Source organism: Medicago truncatula, chromosome 7 (assembly GCF_003473485.1).
Source record: "Medicago truncatula cultivar Jemalong A17 chromosome 7, MtrunA17r5.0-ANR, whole genome shotgun sequence".
NCBI classification, from domain to species: domain Eukaryota; kingdom Viridiplantae; phylum Streptophyta; class Magnoliopsida; order Fabales; family Fabaceae; genus Medicago; species Medicago truncatula.
Window position 1 is genome coordinate 49,660,533 of NC_053048.1, and position 23,496 is coordinate 49,684,028.

General features: G+C 33.1%; 4 protein-coding genes and 1 long non-coding RNA gene across 7 annotated transcripts; 3 read left to right on the forward strand and 2 right to left on the reverse strand.

The window, feature by feature from the left end:
- The first annotated feature begins 205 nt into the window (after window positions 1-205).
- Window positions 206-2,079, forward strand: LOC25499406 (NAC domain-containing protein 90). Its single transcript, XM_013594668.3, has 3 exons — window positions 206-476; window positions 863-1,158; window positions 1,310-2,079. Exons 1-3 carry the CDS (start codon window positions 320-322, stop codon window positions 1,628-1,630), a joined length of 774 nt encoding a protein of 257 aa, XP_013450122.1. The 5' UTR covers window positions 206-319; the 3' UTR covers window positions 1,631-2,079.
- Window positions 2,080-2,559: 480 nt separating this feature from the next.
- Window positions 2,560-4,141, forward strand: LOC120576867 (uncharacterized). Its single transcript, XR_005642947.1, has 2 exons — window positions 2,560-2,924; window positions 3,989-4,141. It is a non-coding gene; the product is annotated as an uncharacterized lncRNA (long non-coding RNA).
- Window positions 4,142-10,697: 6,556 nt separating this feature from the next.
- Window positions 10,698-14,295, reverse strand: LOC25499408 (vacuolar protein sorting-associated protein 55 homolog). 2 transcript variants are annotated; one of them, XM_013594670.3, is made up of 5 exons: window positions 14,163-14,295; window positions 13,501-13,552; window positions 11,525-11,564; window positions 11,360-11,444; window positions 10,698-11,158 (listed from the first exon to the last, which is right to left on the reverse strand). In XM_013594670.3, the coding sequence occupies exons 2-5, from the start codon at window positions 13,531-13,533 to the stop codon at window positions 10,975-10,977; spliced, it is 342 nt and encodes a 113-aa protein (XP_013450124.2). In that variant the 5' UTR covers window positions 13,534-13,552; window positions 14,163-14,295; the 3' UTR covers window positions 10,698-10,974. The 2 variants fall into 2 exon arrangements, with proteins under 2 accessions (XP_013450124.2, XP_024626444.1); XM_024770676.2 differs by lacking the exon at window positions 14,163-14,295 and adding an exon at window positions 13,652-14,137.
- A 1,047-nt stretch (window positions 14,296-15,342) lies between these two features.
- LOC25499410 (peptidyl-prolyl cis-trans isomerase CYP18-2) lies at window positions 15,343-18,384 on the reverse strand. Its single transcript, XM_013594672.3, has 6 exons — window positions 18,246-18,384; window positions 18,054-18,149; window positions 17,897-17,958; window positions 17,408-17,541; window positions 16,457-16,541; window positions 15,343-15,631 (listed from the first exon to the last, which is right to left on the reverse strand). Exons 1-6 carry the CDS (start codon window positions 18,315-18,317, stop codon window positions 15,586-15,588), a joined length of 495 nt encoding a protein of 164 aa, XP_013450126.1. The 5' UTR covers window positions 18,318-18,384; the 3' UTR covers window positions 15,343-15,585.
- A 106-nt stretch (window positions 18,385-18,490) lies between these two features.
- Window positions 18,491-22,385, forward strand: LOC25499411 (mitochondrial fission protein ELM1). Of its 2 annotated transcripts, XM_013594673.3 has the most exons (10): window positions 18,491-18,650; window positions 18,750-18,949; window positions 19,051-19,147; window positions 19,529-19,678; window positions 19,820-19,946; window positions 20,632-20,744; window positions 21,050-21,113; window positions 21,214-21,307; window positions 21,425-21,533; window positions 21,903-22,385. In XM_013594673.3, exons 1-10 carry the CDS (start codon window positions 18,525-18,527, stop codon window positions 22,002-22,004), a joined length of 1,182 nt encoding a protein of 393 aa, XP_013450127.1. In that variant the 5' UTR covers window positions 18,491-18,524; the 3' UTR covers window positions 22,005-22,385. The 2 variants fall into 2 exon arrangements, with proteins under 2 accessions (XP_013450127.1, XP_024626443.1); XM_024770675.2 differs by lacking the exon at window positions 21,903-22,385 and having other exon boundaries at window positions 21,214-21,339.
- The last annotated feature ends 1,111 nt before the right edge of the window (window positions 22,386-23,496 follow it).

A 23,496-nucleotide genomic window follows, 5' to 3' on the forward strand; every position in this document is an offset into this window, starting at 1 on the left:
AAGAACTCATATAATATTTGTTTAAGAAAGACATTGTACGGACATAGAATATAAACGTGACAACGACATTTGAAACGCGTGTTGTGGAAATTTCCTGGTAAACCATAACACGAATAACGATTCTCTCATGCAATTTTTTTCCCATTTCACTCGTATATATCACTTTTTTTAGCGACCTTGCCTAACTTTCCAATTGATTCCCCCATTTATGGTACTAAGTCTTGACTCTGAGTCTCTTGACTTGTCCCTATAAATTCTAGTTCTAACTAGGGCATGAGAATCAAACACTGCCCCAATAACTTATTAAAAAAGAAAAAGGATGGACAATATGCCACCAGGTTATCGTTTCTACCCTACAGAAGAAGAACTTATTTCGTTCTATCTTCACAAAATGCTTGAAGGAGAGAAAGAATACACGATTCGTACTGTTATACCAGTCGTTAATATATACGATTACAATCCATCACAACTCCCACGTATAAATCTTTCCATGACTTGGCAAAGTTATTGTTTTTCATTCTTCTTTTTATTTATGAATCTAAATGAGCTAGAATTGATGATAGAGACATTATCATAATACTTTTATTTCATGTTTAGTTACAATAAGATATTACTAGGTATAATTGTTTATCATAACTAAAAAAAAAAAAAGGTATTATTGTTTATCAATATTTTGAATAAAAAAACTATTTAAGTATTTTGAATAAAAAAGGATCTTCATTTTGCATCATTGCATGTAAAAATTCTATATCATTGTGAAAGCATAATTTATAATTTATTTGTCCCGACAAAATCCATATATTGCTATATTGTAAATTAAACAATTGGTTTTTTTTTTTCTTACAAAATTATTGGTTTTCAGAAATTTCAGGAGAGGCTAGTATGAGAGACACGGAACAATGGTTCTTTTTCATTCCAAGGCAAGAAAGTGAAGTGAGAGGAGGAAGACCAAAGCGTCTCACCGACACTGGCTACTGGAAAGCCACTGGATCTCCTAATCATGTTTATTCTTCAGATAATCGCATCATTGGAGTGAAAAGGACTATGGTTTTCTATAGTGGAAGAGCTCCAAATGGAAAGAAAACTGATTGGAAAATGAACGAGTATAAGGCCATTCAAATAGATGAAGCATCTTCTTCAAACAAAGCAGCTCCTAAGGTACGTACATATCATAATTTCGCTTTTTTGTTTTGTTTTGAAAGAATATAATAATTTTACAGGTCAAATGAGAACCTAGCTAGCTAATTAACCTTTTGATTGATACTTGCTATTAAAAGAAATGTGATATTGATTATTTTCTTGGTTGCAGTTAAGGCAAGAATTCAGTTTATGCCGAGTGTACAAGAAATCAAAGTGCTTAAGGGCATTTGATAGACGACCACCACCAAGGAGGGTTACAACCCATGTTCAAAATGCTCAAGAGCACCAGAAAGATTCAAGTTGCGAACATGATGTTCAAATCTCGATGGACATAATTAGTGCAACAAACTCACCAGAGAGCTCTTCCTCTATAGACCATGTTCAACAACCCTCACAAGAGGTTGGAGAAGCTAGCCAAATGGATATTGCTGATTACGATGCTTTGTTGGATTGGGAGCAAGTGGATTGGTTCTTAGGGTCGGAGCCATGATATAGGAGAAAATTAGACTACGTGCAAGATTAAATTTGTGGTGGGGATTATCACAATGACGACAAATATCCAATTCGATTTTGATAAAAATTACACTTAGAGCTTCTAAAAAACCACAGTATCAACGTGATATTGTCAAACTCATAGTCTGTCCAAACATATATGATCTGTTACGGATACAAGTACAATTAAGTGATTCAAGTTGATCGGTTGGAATTATTAATGTCTTGAATGTTTTGATTATTTATTGGTAGAAACCCCTGAAAATAAATTGTGACAAGGGTAACTTAGGTGTCCTTACGAATCAATTTGTGGAGGTCAAAATCTCTGTAAATTAGTTTAGTCAATGCAAACATATACTATGTATGTGTTGCGAATACAAGTAGTGGAATCGACTGGAATTGATAATGATTACGTAGCTATTTATGTTTGAAAAATGATATTTGTACAACTATTTTCTAACAACTTTTTGACAACTTTCTCTTACATACTCACATTATCTTTTTATTCTCTTTCTTCATTTTTCTCTCTCTATTATTTTTGACCAATCAAAAAAGAGAAAATCAAAGTTATCATGAAAGTTGTACCAAAGAGTTGTACATATATTTTGGACAAACGTTTTAATTTATTTCTTACTAGAAACTCCCGCAAATAAATTGTGACACAAGTAACTGAGGTTTCTTCGCAAACCAATTTGTACTCAGCTCTCTAAATAACTTGTTTTTTGTAATGTCTCGTAATTCTTGCAAATATTTATTTTATCAATAATGATTGAAAATAAATTTACAAATTTAAGGTCGTGGTTAGTATATTCATGTTATAGATTTGTGGTTTAAAAATATGATTTATTTCATATCCCAAACATAGAAGACTAATTGTGGTCCAATTGAACCTATAGAGAGGGGGTATTTTTTCCCACCTACATATTTATATGATTAAAAGAAGAAAAAAAAAAAAAATCAGATTGTGAATTTCCTCTGCCCTCCTCCTGTTCATGTTCTCTCTCGGCCAAACCCTCAAATATCACCACCATAGCTTATTCATCAATATTCTTTCAAGAAACTCACACATGCATTTGATAAATTGTAAATCTTAACCCATTAGACAATTAAATAAGCTTATTGACAGTGATTTGAGAGTAAATCAACCAAGGAGAAAGGGTATTAAGGTTAGGGTTCTTTGAAGATTTGGGGAAAAAGGTAGAGCTTTGGAGAAGATCTAGGATTTGGGAGGAAATAGAGTAAAGAAGGAACATTGGGAGCTTGAAGAACCAACTTTCATCCTTAGAATCAAGGTAGGTTCCCTTCCCTCATTCCTCATTATTTTGGGATTAAGGGTTTGAATTTGGGTATTTTGAAGTTAATCAATAAATTCATGAAGCATGCATGTTAGTTAGTATTAGTAAGTTGAAGTTGTTGCATATGACTTTGAGTAAATATCTCTATTTATCTATGATTCATTATAGCTTTGGAGGTTTGAGTTTAATTTAATTATTTGGTCTCCTTTGATGTATTTGAATGCTTTTGAGCTGATATTTACACATTGAGAAGTGCATGATTAATTAAATTTAAAGAAAGATTTTAGTCCTTGCAGGTTAAGATTGTACTTTAAGGTCATAACTCCATTTGGACATATCATATTATTTTCTATATGAATTAAAGTGAATAAGAATGAAGTCTGGTATAAATTAAAGTGCTTCAAATATACTTTCATGCAACAGATTGTATTGAAAATAGGATAGAACATGCAATGGATATGCCTCTTTTACACTATGCTTGATGTTTTTAACATTGGAATGAGAATTGGCAATTGCAAAAGTATACAGCGTGAACCTGGTATAAGGTAGTGCCACTAGATATTATTATTACTAATTACTAGTAGAAGTAAAAGATAGTTATTAAGATTTCTAGTTGCAATTTGTGCAACTAGGTAGTGTTTAGTTAATGTGGGACAGATTAGTAAGCTAAGGATCTTTCCTCCGACCGAGCAGAGAGGAAACCCTTAGGTGTCAGATCCAATGTATGTAGGTAAGTGGGGTGCCACTTACAAAGGCTATTTTATAGCAGACTACATTGGAAGAATCGATCACTTAAGATTACCCACGTCTGAGTGATTGGTTAGACGCAGTTGTGCTCATTATAGTCTAGTCATATTAAAGTATATGAAGGAAGGCATGTAATGCTAGTATACATTATTTGTTGCTAAGCGATAATGTACATTATATTATTATTAAAGTAAAGTATTGTACTCATTAAGTATAATCTAGCAATTGAATTCAACTTTGCATTCTATGTTTATCCCGGTTTGGAACTCATTGAGATCGTAGTATCTCATCCCACTCTGTTGAATCTTTTTCAGGTATAAGCCATTTTGGAGTCAATCGGAGCCGGATCACAAGAGTCTAGGTTTAGGATCCTGAGTTGAAATTTTAACCTTACTCGCAATTTTGTAAAAAGGATGCCAAATTCTATTTGAGTCATATAATAATTTTAAGACTTAGGTTTACAATTATTTTATTCCATGAAAGACTTTTATTTAAAATTTCCAGTTTTAAAACCTTTGATGTTACAATGATGCTGCTTTTAGTTTAGTAACAAAGTTTGTTGAGGATTTACAGTTCGTTTGATGGCTACGGTTTGTGGTGGATATGATGGCTAGTCTTGGGTGCCATGGTACCAATGGACAATTCACATTTAGCTATGCTTACTGCTCTTTTGTTGCAAGCTCCCCTGATCGGGGGGTTCACTAATGAAAAAATTCAAGCCCTAGCTAATGTTTGGACGAGTCCATCACCTTCTAAAGTCATTGTTTTTTCATGGCAATTGCATTTAGATAGAGCACATGTTCGGGCAAACCTCCTGCATCACATGGTGATTTTCGAGAAATAAGGTGTTTTTTTGTCGTTTAATGCAAGAGTTTATGTGTCGTCTCTTTATTACTTGTGAGTCTGTCCTTTGTGTGTGTGGTATGATATTTTTAGGTGATTTGTGTTACATTTAGTTATGTCTCCAGGTCTGCTTTAGTTGTTTTTGGTCTTCACCTCATTTGGATCTGGTTCTTGAGTTAAAACAAGGCATGCATTGGTTTGACATGTAGTGGTGTAAGGTATTTAGAAGTCTAGGAATAATGTTATATTTAGAAGTCTCATGGTATGTCATGTTCTTCGCTATAAGTATGTCGTAGAACCTTAACTATGCTTGCCTAGATAGTTGCAGTTGTTGGTTTGTCTAGTTACGTTTGTTTGTATTTTTGCGCCTGATTGATTTGTTTGTATTGTTTTTTCCTTTTTTTTTTTTTTTTTTGGTGTGGGTTGTTTTTTATGTGCTTGCCATCCTACTTATCTATATACATCACAAATGTGATTAAAAAAAAATGTAAAGAAATTTTACACTACCAATCGATCATAACTATTATATCATAAGAAAAACTGAGATGATAGCAAATAATAGATCAACTATGAGAAACACCGGTTGATAATCTAGGTAAACTAACCAATACCAATTATTATTTATTTTTTTAGGAAGCCAATACGAATTATGTTGACATTAGATTTGACCGATCTCCATTTATATTTTGTAATAATTTGTTTTTGTCGGCTGACGTCCTCTAAAGTTAATTTTCATTGGAGTCGTGTGCTACCAAAAAACTCTAGGACCTTAAGAACTACTCTCTCCGTCTTTAAATATAAGTAAAATTGACTTTTTAGGTTCATTTCTTTAATGAATCTAAAAAGACATACATTATTAAAAGAATGAACTTAAAAAGTCAATTTTACTTATATTTAAAGACGGAGGAAGTATTCTTTACAAAAATGGTGCAACAGTCGCACGACTACAAAACAAAAGTATATAAGAGCTGAAAGACCACTAGACTTCAAGTCTTTAGTACGCGTATTTGACTTGCCCTATATACATTTTTTTTTTTGTGAACGAGACTTGCCCTATTTGCATGTTCATTTTTATTTGTGTTAGACCTTCTTTTCTTTTTTTTGACAAACTAACATTTTTGATAGCTAAGTATAATACTACTAATTTATTTTATACATGACCGTATTGAGGGCATGAAACTGCCGAAATAGAGTAATGTAGACTACGCAATTGATAAAATGCAATGCAATAACTCAACACACTTAATTTTATAATAACACAATATATATATATACCCCTTCTTCCTCTCTCTCTTCTCTCATTCTCAAACCCTAGTCGTCACTTTTTTTTTTTCTTCTTCTTCTTCTTCTTTTCAGAGGGGTGATTTAGGATCAATTTTGACTCAAAAATCACTCATTTGAATTGTTTTTCCTTCTATCCTAATTGAATAAGTGATTTCACATATTCTCTGTTTTCTTTCGTTTGTTTTTGTGATTTCGCTCTGAACGACTCTGTTTGTTTTGATTTCCCGTCTTTGTGCGGTGTGTTTTTTATTTTCCGTCTTAGTGCGGTGTTTATTTAATTCAGGTTGAAATATTAGCTTTGAGCAAGTACAGATCCGATCAATGACAATGATTTTGGCGTCGTCAACGTTGCAGATCCGGAGACATGAATATAGTCATATTAGTCATATTTGTAGGCATATGTAATTTGCCGTTTTATGCTATTAACATGGATGTTGTGAGTTTGTTCACAGATTCATCCTTTTTGTTTTTAGCGAATTTAGACTTGTATTGTATCGATGTACTCTATCAATTTGAATGAATGAATATCGTATATATATATATATATATATATATATATATATATATATATATATATATATATATATATATATGGACTTTTTTGTTGCCCTGTGTTGAAAATAGAAATTTAACATCAAATAAAACATTTCCACGTGAGGTGAAAGGCCAAGACATTTCCAAACTTAATACAAAAGGCCAATATGTATAACGCTCCTTTAGTTGGGTCAGTGATAAATATAACATGTTATCAGATTCTAATATATAACCCAATAATCCGTACTGTTCTAAACTAAACAAAATTAAATAAGAGCTAAAATTATATCTTGAGACTCTGCAATAACTAAAAAAAAGAAATTTAAGCCCCCTTCACTTATTAATTATTTATCTATAAATTCCTCTAAAAAATTGTTTTTCTATAAATCAATTATTATGTTTTTAAAGATGGGTACAAAAATAATTAACACTTTTTTTATGGAGATTAACATTTTGTTTAAGTGAAAAATGACCAACGCTTGTATTATTTGTCTTAGCGCTGTTTTTTTTTTTTTGACAAACTATTTATTTTAAATTCACTTTAAACAAATTAACACCATTCACCATCAAAAGCCAAATTAACACCATTAACGTTGAAAAAAAATCCATTAATTCCTCATCTTATTCATCACCCTGTTTTTAATCAAAAATCCCAAATTTCAATGTGCATTAAACAACAACAATCTTTTTTCAAAAAAAAAAAAAAAAAACCTAATCTGGATTCGGATGAGGCCTAAACTGGTTTCAGATCCGACAACCATGCACCTATCTGTGAAGCCGCCGATAAGAGTTGTCTTATTTATTTCTTTTTATGAATTCCCATCGTTGGTGGAGGAAGAAAGAAAAGGAACAAGAAGAAAGATGAGGCAACGAGAAGAAGAGAGTGTAGCGATTTTATGTCAGTGAGGTGATTCAGAAAAGTACTTTCTCAATATTTGCCCATTATAATATGTTTTTATTAATAAAAAATTTAAATCACAGCAGGTGATAAACAGGCAGTTGTAGGTAAAAATCAGAGTTTCCCATGATGGAAAAAAAGTGTGCTTTTCCAAATTAAATGACACCCCAAAGATGAGATCATCTCCGTTACTTAAAATAAACGGTAGTGTCAGGAAATGATATTTATAGAATGCATTTATTTCTAGAATTGATGATATTAATTAGATATTTAATTTATACATCAAAACTATAATAATGGAGATACTCGTTTCTTTTTAAAAATGGAGAGGATCTCTACTCAGTATTACTGACTTTGTTTATGGGACCTTCGATAAATAGTTTAAGGAAAATACTAAACAAATACGTTAGTGACATTGTAATTATGACTTTGACATATATTTTATTTGTATTTTTAAGATAAAAATTTATTTTAAAATATTTTTTCTTTTGGAATCCTCAAAGAGTGTCATGGAGCACTCGTTAACAAGACTCAATAGATATTCTTAAACAATGTCTTCAGTACAGTTGTTAGCAAATTTACTCTTTATAATATAAGTTTTTTTTATAAGTGTTAATCATGATAGTTATATCTATGATAAAAGATAAAATTAAATTGCAACCATATATAAACTATTTTCATAGGCTATCTCATGGAGCTAGTTATAAATGATTTATGAATATGTCATAAATTATTTTATAAGTTCTTTTAAACAATCTCACAAATATTTATACCAATAAACACAGTTTAAATAAGTAAATTTAAATTGGTCATAAGTCTAACTATTGCAAGCCATGAATTGTCATATATAAAATCTTTTTCTCTTCCAGATTTTATTTATTTTCAAAAAATTAATAAAAAAAAAACAAATTTTAATATAAAATTTGAGTTTTTCTCAATACTATTTAAGGGGGAAAAATGCAGCTAATAAAAAAGCTGGATTAAGTATCTAATTCAACCCTTAAAAACCGACATGTAGGATAATGATCAACACAATTTAGTATAAATACATGTTCATGTCGTATATGAAACCTTCCAATAAAGACCAAACAACCCATGCCCCACACTGCAAGAGTAACACGTAGTAAGTAATCATGTAGTATGCTAGCTTAGTTGATTCTTGGAAGCAATAGAGAAAATACCGACAAATTAACGACTGACTATGAGACTTGAACAATTTGACTATATGCTATATCATACACATCGGCTATATATTCTCTTTCAAAAATGAAAAAAATTACATCGGATATTCTATTTGTTGGTCGTTATCAGAACATGTTGCAATCATCACTTGACTCGTTAGTTAGAATTGGTGTGGAAACTGATATAACAAGTGCATGAGCAAATGGACAATTCACACTATTATAATTATCAGCAATGATAAATGAACACAAAATGTTAGACATAATATAGACACCACAGTATAAAATACGTATTTTTTTTTTATTTTTTTTTTCTTTCTCTTTTCTCTGTTCTGCTCCCCTACTGTTTCTTTTCTCTCCCATCTCCACCCTCCAATCAACACCGCTCTTCTTTCCGACCATTGACCACCGGCGACCGTCGCCGTTTCACCATCTCAGTTTCTTCGCCGATCTCCGTTCCCCACCATCCTCCGACAAAAACAACCATTTTTCTCCTCAGACCTGTATTCACACCACCACCACCGCCGCCAATCAACCTTCTTCTCAGATCGATTTATCACCCATTGCCACCATTGTCATCACCGTCCACACCACCACCATCTCTCTCTACCACCACCGTCGACTGTGTTCGCACCGGAAACCAACTCCTCCTTCTTCTTAGGTACTCTCAGGCTACCAGCACCCGCGAGCTGGTTCGCCGCCGCTGCCTCCTACATCAACCCCTTCCATCACCGCCACAAATCAGAGCTCTCTTCTCCTCCGCCTTCACCACAACTAGATCAGAGAGAGAATTTAGGGAACGAGAGCACATAACGATGGGGGAGAGAAGAGAGAAGAGTGAGACTGGCATGGCAGAATTACGAATTTGTCCTTGCACTTCAATTAGAATTACAAAAATGCCATTGATGTCGTATTTGTGTCAAAATATATGTGTTTGTTTATCATTTATGTATAATTATATCAAGTGTTCTAAGGACAATAATTATGTAAAAAAAACCTATAATAGTAGCCTTGCAGTGGAAATGACAATTTTTAAACTTCTAAAAAAACAAACACAACATTTCTATATTAAATTCCTTAATCTATATGTTATTATTTGTCTATTTTCTTTTTGTACAAAAGAGCCTAAAAATCCATCAGAAAATTGAGAAACTAGCTTAACATCTTTAGGCATGAAGCCTACAAAATATCATAAAAGAGAAGTCTATGAAACTCACTAAACAAAATTTCCATTCTAATTCTAATACAATTAAAAGAAAAAGAATCTATGCCCCAACCCAACGTGGAAACCGATCCCCTAAACTTACATTTTCCTTTTTAATATAATTAATTATGCTGTGAAATTTCTCCGTAACTCATGCACGTACGACTCCAATTAGTGTTGATTTTGACAGCACTAGATCAATAGACAAGACATCGTTGCCCTAGTCAAACGAAAAGATTAAGTACACATAAAACAAGTTTGCAACATTCATGGAAATGACGTATTTTTTCGTAAACAAAAACATTCATGGCATAATTAAGCACTTACATTAGTATTATTAAATACACATTCCTTAAAAAAAAATAAAAATAGATACACATAAAATTAATAACATTTATAAATAATTGGGTTTTCTTTTTTACAGAAATTTATAATTGGGTTTTAAAAAAGGGATAAAGGGAAAACTTTTATCAGTTAAAGTGAACTAATTATCATCTTTTTTTTTTAACAAAACTAATTATCATCTTATAACCGTCTAAATTTGAATTAAATATCTTAAAATTAAACTTCTTAAAATGTCTTATTTCCATAAAGGAAAATGTTAATTTGTGCCTTATCATCCACACGCGTAAGTGCAAAGACTAATCCATTAAATCTTATTACTTGTGGGACCCAAATAGACGACACACTCTTATCTAAATTTAATTTTACATGTAAAATTAATCAAATTTTTCTCTTATCTCAAAATCAATTATAACATTGTCAAATCTAAAATCATTTTTTTATTTAGTGTCTCAAAATATTTGTCCTTTTGATAATACTAATACAATATTTATTATTTGTTACTCCTAACATAACCTTATTATTCTAATTCAACCTTCTAACTACTTCACTAACTACAGTTCATAAATAATGTATTTTAGTACTAGTAAATGAAACATATTTTACCATTAAAATCAATTAATCATTTTTTTAAAAATCCTGTAAATCTCAAAAATGAACACTTAATGTGAGACAGAGGGAGTATTAAAATTAGTTCAAACGATCTTATAAGTAAATCATGAACTGCTATCAAAATGTTATCAAAAAAAAATATTGAAATGCTATTTATTTTTCCACACACCTTGGCGAGAAAAGATATACATAAATGACGTTTTTACTTACACACCCTACAAACAAAGGTAAACCAAAGGAAGTCATATAAGTTGCTAATTGCTATTGCTATTCATTACAGAACATATAAATACGAAGAACGATACAGTTTTCATGGCTGTATTAAGTCTCGGTACCTTGTTTTCTTTTTTATGTTAACAATCCCTAATGACTAGCAGGACATAATAACAATGGAATTTGTTATTACCAATCATCGTCAAGGCTCGCTTGGTGGAAACACATAACAGTACATATAAATATGAAGAACGATACAAGCTCAATGAGCATTGCTCCGGTCTCAATCATGTGTGCATGCCTAAGGATTATAGGAATGGCTATGCTCCCCATAGATGATGCTCCAGTCAAAAACTTTGCAGCATCCATCCAACTGCAGCATAATACCATATATTATATTTACCGTGTTGAATAATAAATAACTTCAAAAATTTGTCCGTGCACTCATATTGAATTGAAAATGTCATATAAATCAGGGAAAATCAGTTGCATAAAGTAGAATAGCAGATAAAAGTTTAATACGTTAAAAACAATTTTATAAAAAACCAGAGAACTGTAAGCAAGAGACACTTACCCCCCACCATCACGACTGATTAGAAATTGAGTGGACCCACCTCCAAAGAATAAGCAAGGCATAGGTACCAGCACATACATCAGAGCTGCATGTACAATGTTCCGACTATTAAAATTTTCCAACTAAAAACAGGACTTCCGGTTTGAGCATAAAAGACTAACTCACCTGATAACATGGGCCACCAATTGTTGTATATTGCACATGCCTGCCATATAAAAAAGAAAGCAAATGGAATACACTTTAACACTTGAAAGTGAATGTATTTTTATAATAAACAAAGAAGATTCATATGTGCCACTATATCATTCCAAATTCAATATTTCAAATAGATCATGTATCAACCATGTCATATAAAAAGAGCCAAAAATGTAAAACCCTATTTGAACATGTCTTGCTTCTTTTTCCCTGTTCAATCCAAGTTTGAGTCAAAGTTCTACCCTATCCTCTCCCAATGAGTTTTGGGTCTGACCTGAGACCGTCAAGTTTGAGAAATCACAGCTAAAAAATAAACTCCACCCGCTCAAAATATATAGCTCAGACAGATCAAGCTGTCGCATTAACACATCTTTGCTAGTCGATAGATTACTGTAACTATTAGGTGTCTGTTAGAGACTGTTTCTCCCTCTAATTCACCAACAATTCTAGCAGCATGTTCTAGCATTTATTTTATGTTAGTTTTATTATTTGAACTTTGAAGGCTCGAACCTGATGGTTGTGATGTGAGACTTGTTAATAGTTATGACGTGAGTTGGCTTTTTCTTTTGTAATTTCTATTCTGCAATATCTTTGGCATGCGAGTGTAAAATGTTTATATTCTATCTGCCATAGGCCACAAAGCTAGCAATATCTATATGTCCTATTTTTGGGTAATCACCAAAGTCCACCATCTACGATTAAAAAAACAGACAGTGATCTTGGAGTTTGAGGGGTCTACCATCCACAGAAGGAACATTGTGGGGTACATGGAGTTTGAGGGCCCAGGTGAGGAAACAGGACACAAGGTGGTTCAGCTCAATCATGCCTACGTAAGCCCTAAGGTATAGCAAGTTCATCGTAGAGGTAGGAAGGAAATAGTCCCAAGTTAGTTAGCATCGGGAATGGGTCTTGCATGTGTAAGGCTCGTATAAGGGGATAGTGGTAGGAGCATGTAGTCATTTTTTGTGTGGAATTCTGTTATTTTTTAGGGTTGTAAGCTAGGCAAGGTGCTTCTATCCTCTAAAGGAGCCAAGCTCTGTGAATGCACAGGAATATATTTCCTCTTAATATTCTCTTTACATTCAATAATATCCTGGGCAATTCATGGCCAGGCTTAGTGGGACCTAAATTTGAGTATGCCGAAAAATTAGGTGTAGAAATGATCTATATTGTCAATCGCGCCGCTTTTGCGGGCGATCACGGAGTCGTGTAGCGACAGCGAGGTCCACTGCGACGCATTATGTGCCACAATCAACAGTGTGCTGGTTGCAGCTGTGTATCATGACGAAATTGCAGCCCAATCGCAGACTTGTGTCTGTCTTTAGGGTTCACCTGCAAAATCTCTCAGATATCCCGTATTTAAGAGTTCTGTTTATTTTTTAAGGGTATATAGATCATACTGTATTATTTTATTTGACCTATTTAATTATTTTTCGCAAGAACGAATCTCTTCTGCGACTTTTCTCATTCATAATCGAAGCTCTATTTCTCCTACTTCTGTGTGCCAAATTTGAATCCCGTGTTTCTCCTGCTTCTTCTTTATATAGATCATAATTTTTAAGGGCATATAGATCATATTGTATTATTTTTTAAGCATGTTTTGACACCTATCCTGCATGATTACAAAACATGTATTTATTGCTTAGCAATAATCTTTTTTTAAGAGGAGGGTGTGATTTACTGTTTCAATTGATGGCTATAATATTTCAACAAGCATTTGAACAGTTTGTGTGGTCAAAATATTATGTGATACCTAGACTACTTTTCAGGGTTATGATTTAGTTTAAAAGCAATCAAAACTAAACAGCATAATCCAATAAAACACAAAGATAATACTTGAAAGTTCAAAGTTTGTCAAACATAGCTTGGACGAAACATGATCCTGAAGAGGAAAAAAGCAAGGAAACAAAAATTACTCAGTTAATTTCAAGTATTTAAGAGCATACCAGAATCTGTAGCAAGATGCTCGATGAAAACATAAAAGCCAGCCCAGCAAGTCTATACATCCAACCAACAAAAGGTTAATAGTTAATTAGCCTTATTTTGCAAGATAACATCAATCATGATACAGAGCTCAAAATTCAATTTTCAACTTACACTGTAAAGAAGACACGAACAGCCCCAGAACGCAGATTTGTAGCATTGGATGCAGGACAGGATCAGTAAAACATTAAAAAAAAACATAAATTGAGAAAAAGTTTAAAAACAAAATTGCAAAAGATGAGCAAAAACAAATCCTTAGTATAAAATGTACAGAGTGAATTTGGTCACAGTAACAGCAGTATAATCTCCAAACATACAAGTGAATTTATAATAAACTTAGCATTAGTGGTTTGTCCCTAAATTTAAGCTATAAATGAAAAAATGTAATAAAAGGTACTCCTGATCCAAACACTTTGACATGATTAGCGAAAAGTTCTAAGTTTTGTTACGACCTAAACAGATTAAATGGTTTCAATGGAAAAAACCACTACTATGGATTTTGCTAATTGTTACAAGCATAAGCGAATTGCGATGGAGATTATTATGACATAATTGAAGTAATAATTACGAGAATCGCGAAAAAAGAGAATGATTTGAGAAGAAAGATGAAATAGAAAGTACCAACCGTGTACTGTCATCGCCATGGGAGCTATCTCTCTCTTCGATTTCCGATTGCAAGTAATCGTAACTGTACAGTTGATGCTTCCTCTCAATTTTAACCCGCTTTCCTCTAGTAAAAAAGTAGAAAAACTATGGAGTTATTTTTTTTGAATTAAAAAACAATAAGTAAAATATAAATTGTGCTCTAAGTTTCTTAAAAAATAATTGTACTCTTTTTTTTTTTTTAGATAGACGAAATGGCAAAGCCATTATAAACTTACACATATAATTGAAGGTACTCCGGGGTTCGAACCTAACAATTTCGGTATTTTGTCAGTTGAACTATGACTTGTGGATAAAAAAAAAAAAAAAAAAAAATTGTACTCTAAGTATTAACTAAGTGTCAAAACTTGAGTTTGATTTTATAGTGGAAAAAAAAAAAAAAAGAGTGTAGTTCAACTTATAGCTATGAGATAGTTTGATTTCAGGGATTTGACAAAAAAAACATGTCGATAATATTAAAAGACAAATTGTTCTTATAAACTTATAAAAATATTATTAGATAATTATATATGTTATCTTTTTGATGTAGTGCAATTATGTTATCTACTTGTTCGGTTCTGACAAACTTGTGACGAGTTTCCTTAAGATCGAAGACTTCTAACTCTTGGACTCAAGTGGTTAACGAGCTCTACTAAAGGATGAATTGCTTAGAAGAACCTAAGTTTCGTTTATGGGTGAAACAATTATTGGTCATACTCAATTTACCTCGACGAATTCCAGATTACCAAAGACCCGTTTATTTTATCTACCTCCTCCCACGGTTTCCAAGTCATACTCAAGTCACTATTTTTTTTTTGTTGAGGAAATCAGTTAATTATATTGCACACAAACTTATTTTGTTTCTTCATAGGATAACATTATACCAATTCTTGAGCTTCTATGCAAGCAATGTTGTTGCCTTGCAGGAATAAAATTGAATGAAGAGAAAATCAAACATATAAAATGGTTTTCTGATGTGTTTGATGCAGCTATGAATGGGTTGCCCATGGTGGTTCGAGATGTTGGTTGATGCAACAAAATGTCAACCTGATTACAATTTGATCGCCTATATTGATTCATGCATCAGAGGATGGTTCTGATTTTATTCAGTGTGAAGTGTGCACCATTGGATCGGTGGTGGTGCATGATTCTATAGTAAACAATTGTTGTGCACAATACAGCACCTAAAAGACATAAATTTATTTGGAACTTGAAAGTACAGTTCCAAAACGATAGGTCATAAACATGGTTTTTAGTTTTTATTGTGTGGCCAATCTAGTGCCAAAAATTACAATTTTTATGCTTAATCATGAAGCCAAATAGGCCATGACATTTTTCCAGTCATAACTATGTCAGCGATTGATAATAAAACTTCAATTTCTTCACATCATATCACACAACTCATCTCAATCCTTGACTGATGTCCGTAGTATCTTCACATCATGAATGGGCCTGAATAAGTAGAAATAGAACAAATATGTCAATTTTTTCAAGGAGTTGTTCATAAAGATCGACCAAGAAAAAAAGTTCATAAAGGAAGATCAAAGAAAGTTCTTGATTTAGCCTAGCATGATCAAATAATGTTTTTCATAAAATTCCATTTCATGGAAGACACCCTTATAACATAAAATCCCATAGTTAAAACTAGTGTATAATAAGGGTGGTAAAGTGTTAAAAGAGGATATACACGTTAAAAAACAAAGCCCAAATCATACATTTGGTCCTTTTAACTTATTTTGTGGCATCACTTTGGTCTCATAACTACTTTTTGTTCCATTTTGGTCCCTAACTTTACCTCAGTTAGTCAAGTTAGTCATTTCCATCCAATCTGTCACCTTTACACAAAATCTCGGTTTTCCCCTTCTTACCCAAATTAACTACTCAGTGTGGATAGTCAATTTATTTGATGTCTACACAACCAATTAGCCACTGTATATCTAAACCTAGATCCAACTGTTTTATTTAAATGTAAATCGAATATGCACAAGGCACATTCTTCCTTCTGATCCTATATTTTTAAATTAATAGACCTCGACAGATAGGCTTTCGTTGCCCAAAAACTTTGCTTGTAATTGAATATTGTAACAGTGCATGAGGCTCATAAAGCAATTCCTCAGATGACCAACATTTTCGAGGACACCCAACATTATCATTATCATATTCCCAATACTAGCAATTTTATGATCCCCAATATCACAAAGTGTCATTAAACTGTTTTAGGCAAGATTGTTGGTTTATAGTATCTGTAAATGGTTTATATTGAATGATACGACATACCTGTCATTGTTATCTGTTTGGACACTGCCAAGTCTTTTGATGATTTCCATTCCCCGACTTACTCTTCCGAATATTGTGTGTTTTCCTGGTTGAAACAGAAATTGAGTACTAATAAGCATTCCAAAAGTTTCACTATATGAATTAGAATGATGAATCATCTGATACTAATGTTATGGCTAAAAAAATACTTGACTCTACTCTAAAAGTCCGTAGTAAGTAACAATTGTAGGTTTATTATGTTAGCCTTGATTTTGGAGACTATATTAGAGAACTCACAAACAGCACTTAGAAAAGAGTCCCTTGTTTTTTTGCATTCCTACAAATTTAGTCAATGAAACTAATGCAATGCATGCAGCAGCATTATCTACCTCAAAACAGAGAAAATATAAGAAACATAATATGAAGCTGTCTAATATCCCTTTTGGCATATTATAGTTCTTTTGACAAATGAATAACAGAACAGACACAACAAGAGAGATTCTAATCAAAACCCGAGATAATCATCCACATTCATATTAATATAAGGACCTGATTATCTATTATGTTTGCCATCAGTGACCTCAGATTACATTACATAATGATTAAATAGCAAAATAAAGGATTCTTTTACATGGTTTGGTGATTATATGGATCAACATATCATATCATACACAAAAATAAAAATAAAAGGAAAGGATAACAGGATGTGAACAGGATACAAATACGAAACAATTTACTTGTCACAACTCTACAATGAGAAAATTTGTTTGCAATAAGCATGGTGCATTGTCCAAAAACAAACCAGTATTTGTGTACTCTTATCATTTAAATAAGCTACATATATGGCATTTAAAGCTCAAAATCCTCACTATGCAAGCTCAAAATCCTCACAGTGCAGAACAAAAGTCAACAACAACCTACAAGTATAAATAAATTCCAAAGCAAAGTAGTAGGAAGAAGTGCATAAATTACCATCAAGAGAGGGGCACGGTGCGAGAGTAATAAAGAACTGACTACCATTAGTATTAGGGCCAGCATTAGCCATTGATAAAATACCAGCTCCAGTGTGCTTCAACTCTTGTTTAATCTCATCTTCAAATTTAGCACTGTCATAAACAACAAAGTGGACAAATTGAATTGATAACTCATAAAGTCACCCAAAAAAACCTAGGCCCCCTTTGAATAAACAACTTCATTAGTAGCTTATAGCATAAGCGCTTATCAAAATAAGCACTTATATATAAGCTATTTCTATAACAAAAGATAAAATAAAGTCAAATCATTTTTGTATAAGCTATCTTGGAGAGCTTATGAAAATAAGCCGCAAACATTTTATGAACATGTATCCTCCAAACAGTTTATGTCAGTTGATAAGCGAAAATAAGCAGATCCAAAGAGACCCATATTAAGATAACACCATTACAAACATAATTAACATAATGATGATGAGTTAAAGCATACCCATAAATTGATTCTCCTCCTCTTCCTGTCCCAGTGGGATCTCCACCTTGTACTATGAAATCCTACTCAACAAACCACATAAACCTATGTAAAAAATAACACCATCTAATTTTTAAGACAAAATAAAGAACAATTAAAATATGGAAGATGAATATACCTTAATGATTCTGTGGAACTTAACGTTGTCGTAATAACCTCTACGAGATAGTTCAATGAAGTTCCTAGAAGTTCTAGGTGCATGCTTGTAGTACAACTAAAAACCCAAAAAAAAAAAAATTGTTAAAACCCTAATTCTGTATCTGGGTTTAAGAACGAACGAATTTAAAAAGTAAAATAAAATAAAAATTACCTCGACGGTGAATGAACCCATGGAAGTTTCTAGAGTAACCTCCGGAGCACCACCTTCTGCGCTTGCCCACATTTTTCTCTCACAACACAAAACCACGATTTTCCCTCTCTCTCTTTAACGCACGCTAGAACTTGAATAAATAAAAACCGTTTACGTTGGGCCGAACCGGGTTGATCTGGACCGGGTTTTTTAGAGTGAAAAAAGTGAAAACTATTTCTATTTTCTTTTCCGCTCATTTCATTTTTGTTTCAGATTTGAAAGGAATGGAAAAAACGAAGGATGTCTGAGATGTTAGACGGTGCAATTCGACGAGTTGTTGTGATCGGAAACGGCTTCGCCGGCGCTGAGAATCAGAGCATTGGATTGGTTCGTGCTCTCGGTCTCTCCAATCACATTTCCTTATACGTAAGTCTTTGTTTTCTTCTTCTTCTTTTTCTTCCTGTTCACAAATCATACATAGCATTTCAATTGAATCATATTTTCTGTGACTTGGTTTCGTTGCAGCGCGTGACGAGGCCACAAGGAGGAATCAATAGATGGTTTAAATGGCTTCCAGTTTCAATTCATAAAAAATTAGACTCCGTTATTAGAAAATTTTGTGGTAATTCAAGATTTCTATCACTGAATCATAACGTTGGTATATCTAGTATATTAGAAGCCGATGCTCACAGCATTGCAAAAATGGCTCGTCAAACATTTTACAAGTATGCTGCGTTTGTTATTTTTTGGTTATGATTAAATGGATTTCTTTATAAATCAATTGTTTAAGTGAATTGTGTTATTACTTTGTTTTTGGAATTCCTAGGGAAGGTCCTTTGTTGGTTGTTGCGTCTGGACGAGACACTATTAATGTTGCCACTTCCATTAAACGGTTAGCTTCAGACAATGTTTTTCTTGTTCAGGTTAAACTTTGCACTTTAATCTTTTTTATTGTCCCTTTAATTGAAGCATGGAAATTAATGTCCCTTGTTCAGAGTACATTCATCATAATTGATTGCATTTATTATTGGGGATAACCGTTAGTAATTGCTTAAGATATTGGATGTTGCTTGTTTTTAAGAAACTCTGATCAGAAGCTTAATTCATGTCGGTTTCGTGAATTCATAATGACTCACCTGTAGGGTGATGAAATTGTATATTTCTCTTTGGTGCATCTTTTTTAATTTATTCTTTTCTGTTCCATATATGCATGGATAATGTATAATGAATGATGGCATAGTGACATACGATACAATACATTATATTTGTAGCTGTCTAACTCTCTTATTACACACTCAATTCAGATACAACATCCAAGGTTCCTCCTGAATAGGTTTGATCTTATAATCACTCCTCGACATGATTATTATCCCCTGACTCCTCACGCCCAACGGCAATTACCTTGGTTTCTTCGGAGGTGGGTTACTCCATGGGAACCTCCAGGTCGCAATGTGGTAGGTACTGTAGTTTCGTGTGTGGCTATTGATGTTTATGCCTAAGAAAGAAAAAAAAAAAACATTTTGGTTGTCATATCTTAAGTGGAGATGTTCTACTTTTTGTCTATCTTGAAGGTCGCTGATTTTATATTATTTCAGGTCCTTACTGTGGGAGCACTTCATCAAGCTGATTCTGCTGCTCTTAGGGTTGCTGCTTCTGCTTGGCATAATGAGTTAGCTACACTGCCAAAGCCCTTGCTTGTGGTTAACATCGGGGGACCTGCAGGTATTTTATCTTCCATTAAGTGATTTATAATGCTCTTTCTATTGTATTTTATGAAGTTTTATAATGTTCATTATGATTTGTGTAGTTTGACATATGTAGAAGTTGCTATTAATGTATATATATGCTCATGCGCCTGATGACTGCGTAATCTTTGTCTTAAAAGGATGAAAATGTTCATCAAGCTCGACCCATAAGTCTCCTAGTATTGTTTTTTGTATCTTTTTTGAGTTAAGGGTGTTGTCAATGTCTAGAAAAATCTGGTCATTCATATTTCATTTGTTTGTGATTAGAAATTAGACGGTCCTCTTTTCTTATCTTTAATTTGATGATCCCTTGCAAATTGGAGGCTTCTTTAAATGACTCTATAACCTAAGCTTTGATTGCAGGAAAGGAATTCGATTGCATGCTCTATATATAGTGTTGTGCAGGGCATTATTGAGATTTTAACAAAAAGTAGGTCAATTTGTCATATGTAAAGCGCATTTGTTTGAAACCTTAAAGAAGGGGACTTGAACATAAAATTTTCATAGATTTATATGCCCTATATTTTCTTCTGCAACTTTGTTTTTACACATTAACATCGGTGAAATATAACCATACATGTATTATATGTGAAATATGAAGTTTCTAGTGACACCTTGTATTTCACCTTCTATCTTGATGTTAAGTCTTTTTTTCCGGTCAGGCAATTGTCCCTATGGTGTGGATCTGGCAAAGAATTTAGTGGTTATGCTTCAGAATGTTCTATGGAGCTGTGGTACAATGAGAATATCTTTCTCTAGAAGAACTCCTGAGAAGGTACATGGTATAAAGATTTATGCAATTTGTAAGATTACTTTTGCCTTTTTCAGTCCATAGGTTGGATGAAGTTATAACTTCTATTATGTGTTGGCTTCTACCATGAACATGCTCACGGTTGGTGATTTGTCTGTAAAACACTGAAATCTGATCTGGTCTTGGGCATGTATAAATGATGCCGTCTGGATTTCAGTTAAGAAAAATTTAAAAGAACCTAATTTTTTGGGTACAATGTCAAATAGGTTATTATAAAAAAAAAAAATAGGTATGCTCTAATAACATATTCAAATTTGCATTCACCCCAGATCTCCAAAATTTTGGTCAAAGAATTTTCCACAAATCCAAAGGTCCAAATATGGGATGGAGAAGGTACTTAGTGGTCATATTTTTAAATCATAGAAAAGAAAATTCAAACTTGAGTGTTCTGGTAATGGAGGTTACTTACTGTAAATATTTTTATTACTTATAGGTCCAAATCCACATATGGGACATCTGGCCTGGGCTGATGCCTTTGTTATCACAGCTGATTCAGTCAGTATGTTGAGTGAGGCCTGCAGTACTGGGTATGTAAGATCAGCATGCATCTCATGAAAAAGTAAAGTCAAAATGAAAAGGAAAAAAATCCAAACATTGCTTTAAGTGAAAGCATCAGTGTCTTGACTTCATGTCTTTTACTACAGGAAGCCTGTGTATGTAATCGGAGCAGAATTGTGTACATGGAAGTTTGCTGACTTCCAAAACTCTTTGCAGAAGCAAGGAGTTGCTCGACCATTCACTGGGATGGAAAATGTAAGTTGCCAGATGTTCTGGAATGTTCTGTGTTTTTTTGTGTGTTTAAAATGATATCAGTGAACTAACCATGACCCCTTTGTTCTTATTCTATTGTTAGGAAATTGCACTAGTTATAATGAAAAAAAAAATTAGATTGCAAAGCTAGATATATAAATTTGTTTGTTATTTCATGCTACAATTTCAAAAGTAACATATAGCAAATGCTAGAGCCTATAAGAAATTTTCGAATGGCCTTATCAGAATTATTTGTGCAGTGTTTTTCTAATCTTGGCACAGCCAGATCACACGTGCCTCCTACTTCCTACTTCCAAGCCAGTCCAGAGCACTAAATGTTGCCTTTTACTAATTTATGTTTTTAAAATACAGATAACTGAAAGCTGGTATTATCCTCCACTGAATGACACTGCAGAAGCTGCTAGTCAAGTGATTGCTGCTCTTGCTCAGCGAGGATGGACTATTCGTGCATAATTAGCCTCCCAATATTTTATTGGAATTCTTGGAATTCATTGACTAGGTCTAATTGAAGAGGAAACGCCATCTTGCTCAATTTCCACTGACTCCTGCTTAGCTTCAAAGTGCTTGCCGGCCACTGCAGCTTCCTTCTCTGGCAAAAGCTGTAGAGATGGTTCTTACCTAAGTGGATTGGGCAATAGGCGGTCACTTCAATAGTTGCTTATAAAAAAACTGTTATTGTTAACCTTCCCTCAATGGTTATTATTGTGAGCTTTAGAATTTAGATAGTCTGCACCACACATCTAAATCATTTTTTTAAACTAGCCGAGTAAATGTATCATAATGTAAAAAAAAAATGTTGAATGATATATTAATTGCCATATTATGTTTTTTTATTTATTGTTCCTTACTCCCGTCTCTACTTAAGTAGACATTCTATGCTTCTGCTCCTGCAGTCTGTCATTCCTTTTTACTGTGCTAAGATAGGGTCGAATCAAACTTGCAGAGATCAACTTTCCTGGAGTTGATATTTGATTTTAGAAGTTTCATCCTTTATTTTTTAACAAGACGTATCAACGTCCAAGGAGAAATCTTCTATAAGCTCATTGTTAGGCGTGCCCGTGTCTAACAACAAGAGTTCTTTTGTTCAGATTCCAAAAGTACACGTTCACTAAATTGTGCCCGAGTCTAATATTGAAATGTCTTCTAGAGAGTTGCGTGGTCCTATTACAATTTTTGGGGCTTTTGAGTTAGGGTTTTATAAGTAATCATATATGTAATACTCTCGTTGACACTAAAAAAAATGCAATATTGTTGCAAGGTTTTGCATCCAAGGTGCTTGTAGTAGCTGATCATTCCTATCATCTCCATAGTATGATTTTTTTTTATCATATTGAAGTTGCTTTTCCTTCGTTATGATTCTTTTCGTAGTTTTTCCATGTTGAATCTGTGTCCTTTCTTCTGGATCCTTTATCTATACTGTTGCGCATTATTTCCAACAAAATGGTATTGTATTTCTTGGCTTGGGTTGCTCGATTATAATGGCAACTATCAAGTACATAATTTTGTTGCTGGGGATTGTAACACCAGATTTATGTCAAGAGAGTTGTTCTTGCATGCATCGATTTGAACAATAATATGCATTGTCATTGACAAAAGAGGAGAAACAATACGGTTGGTAAAGCTATGAGTCACGTTAATCTACACACATGTTACATACTTAAGGGAAATGATAATAAGTATTATTAGAGTATTATTGTTTCAGAACCCACAACAAGTAACTTTTGCATAGAAAGTGGTGTAGCTATGATTTTGAATAGTATTTAACTTGTATTTTTAGGATAAATTTTTCGTTTTATGGATATCTTAAACAATGACTTTAGGACACTTGTTAGCATGACCGAATACTTAAATACTTCTTCCGTTTCAAAATACATGTCGCAATTTTGCAATGTGTATTATTCACATTCTTACTTTGACCATACTTTTTAACTAATATATAAATACA

Bases quoted from the DNA above. Each gene is read 5' to 3' on its own strand.
- LOC25499406 (XM_013594668.3), top strand. From the start codon at position 320: ATGGACAATATGCCACCAGGTTATCGTTTCTACCCTACAGAAGAAGAA. The intron at 477-862 runs GTATAAATCTTT...ATTGGTTTTCAG, and splicing joins CAATCCATCACAACTCCCAC to AAATTTCAGGAGAGGCTAGT. The intron at 1,159-1,309 runs GTACGTACATAT...TCTTGGTTGCAG, and splicing joins CAAACAAAGCAGCTCCTAAG to TTAAGGCAAGAATTCAGTTT.
- LOC25499408 (XM_013594670.3), bottom strand. From the start codon at position 13,533: ATGTTTTCATCGAGCATCTTGCTACAGATTCTG. The intron at 11,565-13,500 runs GTATGCTCTTAA...TTTATATGGCAG, and splicing joins GCATCTTGCTACAGATTCTG to GCATGTGCAATATACAACAA. The intron at 11,159-11,359 runs GTAAGTGTCTCT...ATTATGCTGCAG, and splicing joins ATCAGTCGTGATGGTGGGGG to TTGGATGGATGCTGCAAAGT.
- LOC25499410 (XM_013594672.3), bottom strand. From the start codon at position 18,317: ATGTGGGCAAGCGCAGAAGGTGGTGCTCCGGAGGTTACTCTAGAAACT. The intron at 17,542-17,896 runs GTATGCTTTAAC...TGTTTATGACAG, and splicing joins GGAGGAGAATCAATTTATGG to TGCTAAATTTGAAGATGAGA. The intron at 16,542-17,407 runs GTAATTTATGCA...TGTTTCAACCAG, and splicing joins ACCGTGCCCCTCTCTTGATG to GAAAACACACAATATTCGGA.
- LOC25499411 (XM_013594673.3), top strand. From the start codon at position 18,525: ATGTCTGAGATGTTAGACGGTGCAATTCGACGAGTTGTTGTGATCGGA. The intron at 19,679-19,819 runs GTAGGTACTGTA...ATATTATTTCAG, and splicing joins AACCTCCAGGTCGCAATGTG to GTCCTTACTGTGGGAGCACT. The intron at 20,745-21,049 runs GTACATGGTATA...CATTCACCCCAG, and splicing joins CTAGAAGAACTCCTGAGAAG to ATCTCCAAAATTTTGGTCAA.